Genomic DNA, 9,415 nt, shown 5'->3' on the forward strand with positions numbered 1-9,415 from the left:
TTCTGAGTTGGCGTCGAGACGTTCCAGCGGGCATCTACTGTCTATTAGAGCCTGCTAGAACTGGAAGCTGATTGGCCGACTGTACTGAACCGTTTTCTAATGCCAATAAATTAACCGATCAAAAATTGTAATGAATTGACTCCCTCATTTCAATAGCGTCCAGTGTGAGGGGTCAGTGGCTGTAGTAAGGTCTAGCAGATGCAGTAAGGCAGGGTCGCAGTGTCACAGGGTCTCTCAGTGGCTCAGGGCGCACAGTTGGAAGGGCTGGGGGCTGGAGGTGATTCCAGGGGTGGGGGTGAGGTCCAGTTGCTCAGGGCTGACCTCCTGGGGCGGGCGGAAGTGAAACTTCTGCAGGAGCATGGTGAAGAAGAGGAAGAGCTCCATCTTGGCAAGGGTCTCTCCAAGACACACCCTCCGACCTGGGGGGGGGTTAGAGGATTACTGACTCGTACTGCAACACTCACACACTGCACCACACACAGAGACTTCAGGATTAGTAAAGTAGCTGTAGGCCAGTAACATACTGGTTTGTATCCTGAAATGGAAAACATGTTTTCATCTGAATCTGAAGGCTTCGTAGCGATTGTTACCTGTTCTATATTCCATTTGGAAACTGGTTGCTGGTTGCACCTCTATTGATAGCAGTTCCCTTTGCTGTTAAAATGCCGGGGTGGAGGAGGGTTAGCCCCAATCCTGTCTAACCTGGTCCCTTCTCTCTGACACACTGACCTGCTGAGAAGGGCATGAAGGCGTCTCTCTTGACAAACTTGCCCTGCGCGTCCAGGAAGTGGTTGGGGTTGAACTGGTGAGGGGTCTCCCACTGTGTCTTATCAGAGAGCACGGAGGAGAGCAGCGGGATCACCGGGGTACCCTGGGGGACACACAGAAATAAGCGGCAACCTTGCTTTTGTCAAAAGCTCATTCCAGAAGGAGTAATACTCTAGGAATGAACCCAGTGTACTTATGAATAAGCCTCTTCAAAATGCAGAACACACTGCCTCCCCTATCTATCTCCACCCTTGAAGCTATCACTTTCCAAACAAATAAAGGAAGGGGGGGGGGGGGGGGGGGGGGGGGGGGGGGTGAAGATGGGAATGGCAGAGCGTTAGGGTTACAAAGAGGCTTGCTGGTTTGAGATGCAAATAGCAAAGGGTTAAGTTTAGCTCAATGTTTTCAATATTCATGATTTTCTGATGTACAAATCAGATAGCAAAATAACGAGGGAGCATTACATTACATGATGAGTGTCTGAAGTTGGACATTGAGGAACCAATGGCCTCAAACAGTCCTTTGTTTATTAGTCTGTATGTTTTCCATTTGAACAGGAATTTGCATGATGAAGTTGTGGACCAGTCCACCCCTATACACTCTGTCTCAGTCTCACCTTGGGTATCCTGTACCCCCGGAAGGTGGTGTCCCCTGTTGTCTCGTGCAGCAGGTTCATGGGCACCACATTGCCCACTCTCTGGATCTCGTGCAGCACGGCGTCCATGTAGGGCATGCTCTTCCTGTCCTCGGCCTGCGGGGGGCGCTCCCTCCCAATCACACGCTCAATTTCCTCCTGGACTTTGTCTATTAACAGGGAGGATTTACAAACACACTGCAATTACTGATAGGAAGAGGTTTGAACACCCATGTGTCCAAGGTGCATTGATGCCAGTACTCCAGGTGACTCCCTGATAAAAGGGCCCTGGGTCTGTGGCAGCAAATTGCTAGGGCTGCTGCTTTACCCGAGGCTTTTGCCTTTGTGCTTGCTGGCGGATTTATTGAAGTTTCCTCTTCACACAGCCACGGGTCGGTTGTGAAAACCCCCTCTGGCTTTAGCAGGAGCCGGCTGTGCCGGTCTTTGAGGCTGCTGGAACCTTGGTCTCCAGTTTGGGGCTGGTCTACGTACTGGAGGTGGCCTCTTTGGAAGCAGGTGCACCAGATCCTTCATAGACTCCTGCACCCGATGAGAGCGCTGCAGCACCTCATCTACTGCAGAACCAAAAGTGTGTCCTGGAGTACTGGGAGCATCCAGCAATGGTGCCTTATCACCATCCGCTATGCGTGCCAAAGACAGCCAGAGCTGACATCTTGCAGCTAAGAAAGCAACCAGGTTCTATCCACTGCCTGACTGTTGAATTTTGATACACAGAGCAGGTTCTTATTCACCAGCCACAGTTCCTCGAGCTGCTGTGGTGTGTGTCTGTGACTTTCTTTAAGAGACTTCAAAAAGCTCTGGTAAGCCACCAAGATGCTATTATAATTACCCAACTGCACAGCAAAATCACCAGACGAGTAAACCTTTTTCAGCATACTCTCAGAAACCCTGTACTGCTTATTCGGGCAGGAAGCATCTTTATTTAAAAAGCACTATCTTTGCAGCTTGCCCCAATGATGCGATAGTGGCATCTACTAGTGGAAAATCAGCCATGCCAGTTTTTTTCTGCCTCATGCAGGCTGTACAGCATTCCCAAAGAACGTGGAGCAGCAGGTGCTGTCGCCTGGTGACCCCAGGATGAATGCACCTCAAAGAGGAAAAATGTTCCTGCTTGTCATCTACAGGCCATGGAAAATTCAAAAATCAGTGGCAAAAGCTCTGCTGATAATCACATGCGCTACTGGTGTTGCTCCATCTGAGTCACCCTCCTCAGAGGGGAACTCTTGATCGACTGCCTCCTCAGAAGCAGCGATAGACAGCAGATCCTCTTGCTGCCACTCTGCTTCTTCTCCTCCCTGTGCCTGTAATGGTGCAGAGGGAGCCTGTGTAGCAATGTGGTCGCGCAACTGCTCCGCTAACATGTTTCCCTGTTGGGAGACTGCCTCCCAGAGCTTATCCAGGTGCTCAGAGCTCTCCGATCTATGAGAGCGATGGCTCTTCCTCTTCTTAGGAGGGGGGGGGGGGGAAGGGGGGGGGAAGATGGAGGAGAAAAGTGGGGGTCTCTCCTCTCAAAAAAGTGGGGGTATCCCCTCACTCACCCTGAATGTGCGGGTACTTCATCATGAACAGCAGCCCCCAGCGCAGGGTGGTAGAGGTGGTCTCAGTCCCTGCAGCAAACAGGTTCCCCACGGTGGCAGCCATGTTTTCCTCGTGGAAATACTTGTTGGAGTTTCTGGCCTCCTGTAAAGCAATGAAGGGCATCAGTGACAACTCCTTTCCAAGGTAACTTCAAGCATTCTGTGCTAAACTGTGCAGGTAAATCTACAGCAATGACATTGTAACAAAGCACCTTCACAAGACTACTGTTAAAAACAGGGAATAAAAAGTTAAATCCTACACACTAAAAAAAAGCCTTTCTTTACAAGCCTAAAATCTGTTGTTCCCTTCCAGTCCCTGATAGTGAGGCTCTGCTGTGCTGATATTACCTCTTCTCTCTGCCTGGAGATGAACGTGTCGATGAAGCTCCTCAGGTCACTGCTGTCCACAGTGTCTTTACGATCCCTATATATGTTTCTAAAGTACCCCTGCAGCATTATTCTGTTTGTATGAACCTTCTTGTGATCAGACAGGAAGATGCCCAAGAAAGGAAACATGTTATACAGCTGAAAGACAAGGAGGAAGAGGGGGTTGGACCAGCTGTATCTGTATCAGGACGATTGTATCAGTATATACAGGGGTTCATTTGTGCCGATCGCACTGGATTCAGTACCTTTTTGTCTGACAGGCAAGAATTACAGTTTTCAAATGAAGAACCGTATGTAAAAATTAAATATATACACATAACAAATGACAAAGTGTACTGTAATGAATATTTCAGAATGCGACATCTATGGTAAGAATATAAAAAAATTGCACCTCAAAACATCAAAAAACCTGTCGTCACTCCGGAAGGCCTAGAAGGCGCGGGTTGCATGAATACAAGCGAGTTCACTTTCAATGGACGTGTAGGTGGGTTATTTTACTAAACTATCTGCATACAAGCAGCGATGTGCAAAACTGCATGTTCATACAACTCTATACAGAGACACACACAGGGACAAAAACTAGATTGATTCTCTTAATGGTATATTACCCACACAAGTAAACAAAACAAATACTTGCAGTTAGTGGCTTAGTTTTGTTATATTAATAAATCACTTGCATAAGTTTGGCACTTTTGAAAGAAAACATTAATTTGTAAATTATATATATACTATTAAATACTTACACGTAGAATAATAATAATAATAATAATAATAATAATAATAATAATAATATAATAAGGCCCCCCCCCCCCCCCCCCCCCCCCACCTCCCCCACCTATGAGATCTGGTACCAAATGAACCCCCAAGTATAGAAGAGGGTTTTATAAACAATGAATAAGACACATGGTTTCTTCAGTTTTAATAAATAGATTTTACAAACAATATGGATTTAAAACAATTCTACACTGTGGTTCTGGGAGATTTCACTAATGTGACTCCAGTTTTATAAATCAGGAGGTCGAACCACTACTCTGTACCTGTGTCTTGGGGCTCACAATCAGACTGACATTCTTGTTTAGAACGCTTTGCAGATTCAGGAACTGTGCGTCGCTGTAGTCGAAGCGGTCTCCAAACACGATGGAGCAGATGATGTTGGAGACAGCAGAGTTGATGATGATTTTGGGGTCAAAGGGTTTTCCTTAGAGTGGGGAAAACAAGAAAAGCCATTGTTAACTTCAAACGCTTAAGAATCATAAGAAACTATAAGAAAACAAAGGCAAGTAGAAAAACGCTTCTGCTAGCACCTTCTTCAGAAGAAAGTATTTTCATGGCACTACAAAAAAGCAGTAACACTGGCTGAAAAGTTAGTCTGCTTGACTTTCAGTTTTACTTTAAAATAAGATAAAGTCACAACAGAAGAGAGCAGAGCAGAATGTGAAACTTTCTAACTAACAGGCTTGGGAGGAAACATACAGCTGCAGAATCTGGGTCTGGTCTGTGTTTTGTGCCCATTGAGGGTCAACCCTTTGTTATCTCTGCTCTTGGTTTGGTTGTCACCTTTGTGGGACTGGAAGACCTCCACCAGTCTCTGGGACTCCTCGATGATCTGATCCTCAATGGTCTTCTTCCCCATCCCAAAGTCCCGCAGAGTGGAGAGGGTGAATCGACGCATCACCTTCCAGGACTCCCCCTTACCGAAGATAATACCTGCAGGAAACAGAGTTCAAGTTACTTATAAAAATGTTACAGCAAACTTGAAATACGCAACTGTTCAAGAACTGAATAAAAAGATCTAATTAAGCAAATTATCAGTTCAATTAGGGGTCTAGTTAAGTAATTTAAGTAATTGAGAGCTCAGTTGGAATGAAAACCAGCAGACACAGGGGGTCCCCAGGACCAGGGTTGGGAAACACTGCTCTAGTTTACAAACCCAGATGGACTTGGAGGTTAGCCATGATTCTGAGAGCTCTGTTGAGCTTTGGTGTTTTAAAATAATACGTTTTAATAAATGGATGTGATGACTGAAAGAGAAAATGATACCAAGTGAATCTAAACAAGAAAAATCCAATAGTTAAGAGAACTGATGGAGTGTCAGCTAGAACAGGACAAGCTGAAAGAAACCGATGCAAGTCTTCAAATCTCAGAAATAGACCTTATTGACTTGAGTCAAATGGTGTCAAAAGTCTAATGCACCATTTCAATTGAAACGACTGAAGAAACCACTGCCTGGATGATTGGTGCTCTCCACAGAGGCTAAACTGAAAGCACCAATCAACACAAAGCTGTTTGTTTCTATTGTTTCAATTGGAATGGTAAATTAGCCCAATCAACGCCACTGACTGTCACCTGTGAACCAGCCATTCCTGCTGCAGTTCTAGATGAAGGGACTCTGGAGGAAAGTCTCTCTTACCATTCCCGCCTTTAGAGAAGTTTTCTGAAACTTGCGTCTGGCCTCTCTCTGAGAAGTCGTCTGCTTGGGTTACTAGAGCCTCCTTGACCGCCTCATAGCCTGTCAAAACCACGTACTTCTTGGGACCCATGTGGAAGGTGAACACATTGCCGTACGTCTCTGAGAGCTGGAGAGAGAAGAGGAGGAGAGATGACTCTCAAAGCATTAGCAGGGAAGTTTGTCTACTTTTTAGCACCTCACATTTAAATGGCAAGTTCCACTCATGGCTAACATAGAAGACCTTTTGACGGCCTACCTGGACAGCACGCTACGCTCGGTTACCCTTCCCTAGCCGATTACTTCAGAGCTATGTGCAGTTTCGGGCACCTTGCTACAGATTTCAGGGTTCCAGTTTGTTCCCAGTCCCAGGAAGGAGCAGTGGCCCACACAGCCACTGTGACGGAGCATCTGTCAAGGCTAGGTCCCCTCAAAGCCAATTAACCCCAGTGCAGGAGTACGGTCTATTTGGGTCTCCGGCTGGATTCCCTTGCAATGCGAGCCTACCTGTAGGATGACTGTTTGTTTCAACCAGGTTCCACAGTGCAATTAGTGTTGTGCCAGAAACTACTGGGTCCGATGGCCGCTGCGTCCTCAGCCATTCAACTGGGGTTACTCCACGTGCCCCCTTCAAGCATGGCTCAATGCCTTTCGGCTACACCCAAAGCGCGACAAGCTGGCGGAGGCATCCAACTCCGGTTGGGGGGGCGGTCTGGACAGGAAGAGGGGTCTGTGGATCCTGGTCAGGCTGCTGGACGTCCCGCACATAAACTTGCTAGAGCCGAGAGCCGTCCACCTCGCGCTCAATTTGCTCTCCATGCTCCGCAACAAACATGTCCTTGTCCGCACGGACATGTCAGTAGCTTTCATACGTGAACCACCCAGGGAGGGCTTCGGTCCCCAGGGTTACACCACATAGCCTTTTGGCTGCTGATCTGGGCACAGAGCCCAATTCGATCTCTTCACCATGGTAGAGATGACCCATTGCCTCTTGTGGTTCTCCCTCTGCAGCTGCGGAGGTCCACTAGGCGTCGATGGGTCAGTGAGCTACAGGCACTGTCCGTGCACAGTTTCTGTATACACTTTTGGGACGATGGAATCTGCATCATTGCGCACAAACTCTGCTTTCCTCCCCAACGTGATTACAGCTTTTCACTTGAATCAGTCAGTGGAACTAGCTTTCCACCCCCCTCCCTTTCAGAAGAGTGGGACAAGAGACTAAATTCTCTCTTCCCAGTTCAGGCATTGAGATGCTATGTGGATAGGACGAGAGCGCTGCGTCAGTCTGACCAGCTCTTCGTCTGTCATGGTGAACGGACCCGAGGTCAAGCCCTCTCTAAGCAGCTACTGTCCCATTGGATTGTGGACATGGTTTTGACTGCGTATACTAATGCCGGTCTTCCCCCACATGGGAGGTTGACCGTGTATTCAATGCAGGGTGCGGCCACGTCATGGTCCCTCTTCAGAGGTGCCACGTTGACTGATATATGTACTGCGGCTAGCTGGACTACCCTGCATACATTTACCAGGTTCTACCGACTTAATGTCGTAGATCCCTCTATGCCTTTAATAGGCACTAGGGTCCTTGAGGTTGCCCACTCACATCACAAAACACTAGATGGCAGTAGAAATGTCCCTCAGATGCTGTCCGCTCATTCTCCCTCACGATGGCTCTTGTATACTTTCCTAAAAGTATTGATTTGGCAGTCATCTTCTCTTTCTCTTGTGTTTGTTATTCTACTGTTGATGAGAGACATGATTTATTATGTATTGTGCATGCGGTTGATCAAGTGTGTTTGACATGACGGTGTATTGCTGTATTTAGATTAGGGCGCTTTCCTACTGAAGTTGCCATAGCTATACATGTGTGCGAGAGGGGAGGGATCTGGACTGGCCGTTGAGCACATGCGTGAGTTTGTAGGGAGTTGGAACACCCCATGTATTCCCACGCTGTCAGGCAATGTCTTGTTGACAGGTTATCAGCTGGGAAGACACTGGCGGACGCTCTGTCATTGGCTGGGGGGGTGGGACTATACAGGGGGAATTACTAAATAAAAAAGGCACAGTTTTGTATCCTCTCTGGCTCAAGCAGGAAGTATGGTGGAGTGTGATTTCAAGGCGGAATCCTGACACTAAAGTGAAACTGGAAACTTTGGAGCAGTGAGTCGAGGAGACCGTGCGGCAGCTCAAGCGTGAGATCTACAGACCTGGTGGTGCAAGCAAGCCACACACCGGTTATTTACTTTTTCACTGAGCGCACGAGAGGTTATAGAGCAGTGCCTGATTTTTGGGGCTTCCACCGCTAGAGGGAGCAATGAGTCGCGTTTAAAAACCTGCACACTTTATTTTGTAGTTTTTCCTTAAAGTGTTTTGTTTTCCTTTTGTTTTTGGTTGACACACCTGGTGTGTGTTTTATGAAGACGGGGCACAATACCATTGCTGGTAAAGTGCACCGAACTGTCACAGAAGCACCTGCCAACTGAGTGCGGCCTAATAAATCTGGGCGCCTGCGTTGCCGTTTCATCATTGATCTTTGTGTCTGCCTTGTGTTTTCCCACACCCTTTCACAATGTGGAACAAGGGTTTGTTATAGCCATGTCTTCTGTAATCTTCCAAGAGAAGGGAAATGCAATTTCAGGCTTTACCGAAAATAAGGACTAAATTATAGTGACAATGATAATAACGAGTAAACAATATAATATAACAATCAGGTCTGGTAAACAAGGACAGCATTCATGCAGGTTAAACAAGTACACATAAATGAGAAGCCTGTTTAAACATAAAATATCTGAACGTTTTCTGAATGTTGAATAAGAGTATTTGTATAAAACTCTTTCCAGGTGTAAATGTTTATTGAATAATGAATCCTGTTAGGAGAAGGAGGGGTTGGGGATTATAAAATGCCGTGTCTTTCTTTAGGAGGGTATTATTAAGTCAAGCATGACCTTGGCTGTGGAAATGGCAGTCATTGTATTTACAGCCTGCTAGTGTCAGATGTCGGTTTTAATTTATGTGAAGTATCCAGTGCATAGTGGACAGGGGTAAGTTTGGCACAATCACCCCGTTACATGATCTATCCTCTTCTAAGAACGTCTGCACCATTTCAGTTTAGTGTGTGGGTGTGTGCGTGTGTTAAAGTCCCTAGATACAGAACAGCCTGTTCTGCTCCTGGGTGTGCTGGCAGTGTCATATTTCACTTTATTGTTATTTTAATCCTTGGAGTTTTATTTATTTTAACTCTGGTATGTAATGAATAATACTTTTGCTTTCCAGCTAGTTCAGAATCAAAGAATATTTATCAATGCATTTTCTTGTTCATTTTGTGTTTTTGTCCCATACTTTTGTGTTTTGCTGGGACAGCCTATGCTTTCACTGTACTTCACTACACATGTCTACGTTTTTACCGTTGTAACAGTTATATAAAGGAATTGCTATATTACACACTCATATTTCAAATCAGATTGGGGCAGGATTTTCCTCCTCCTGCCTGCATGTTATTGTAGTGAGCCATGCATCTGTGGTTATGTACTGTATTCCCTGCTGTCGGTTTGTGTTTGCATGCTCCCTCGCCGCTGTATTCTG

General features: G+C 46.3%; 1 protein-coding gene across 2 annotated transcripts; it reads right to left on the reverse strand.

The window, feature by feature from the left end:
• On the reverse strand, positions 1-5,986 carry LOC121308105 (cytochrome P450 2K1-like). 2 transcript variants are annotated; one of them, XM_041240393.1, is made up of 8 exons: positions 5,798-5,986; positions 4,945-5,094; positions 4,425-4,585; positions 3,349-3,525; positions 2,962-3,103; positions 1,385-1,572; positions 730-871; positions 1-419 (listed from the first exon to the last, which is right to left on the reverse strand). In XM_041240393.1, the coding sequence occupies exons 1-8, from the start codon at positions 5,925-5,927 to the stop codon at positions 235-237; spliced, it is 1,275 nt and encodes a 424-aa protein (XP_041096327.1). In that variant the 5' UTR covers positions 5,928-5,986; the 3' UTR covers positions 1-234. The 2 variants fall into 2 exon arrangements, with proteins under 2 accessions (XP_041096327.1, XP_041096328.1); XM_041240394.1 differs by lacking the exon at positions 3,349-3,525.
• Between the last annotated feature and the right edge of the window lie 3,429 nt (positions 5,987-9,415).

The sequence above is a fragment of the Polyodon spathula genome, unplaced genomic scaffold, assembly GCF_017654505.1.
Source record: "Polyodon spathula isolate WHYD16114869_AA unplaced genomic scaffold, ASM1765450v1 scaffolds_280, whole genome shotgun sequence".
NCBI classification, from domain to species: Eukaryota; Metazoa; Chordata; class Actinopteri; order Acipenseriformes; family Polyodontidae; genus Polyodon; species Polyodon spathula.

Bases quoted from the DNA above. Each gene is read 5' to 3' on its own strand.
- LOC121308105 (XM_041240393.1), bottom strand. From the start codon at position 5,927: ATGGGTCCCAAGAAGTACGTGGTTTTGACAGGCTATGAGGCGGTCAAG. The intron at 1,573-2,961 runs GTGAGTGAGGGG...CCCTGTTAATAG, and splicing joins GAAGTACCCGCACATTCAGG to ACAAAGTCCAGGAGGAAATT. The intron at 872-1,384 runs GTGAGACTGAGA...TGTGTCCCCCAG, and splicing joins GGGGGTACAGGATACCCAAG to GGTACCCCGGTGATCCCGCT.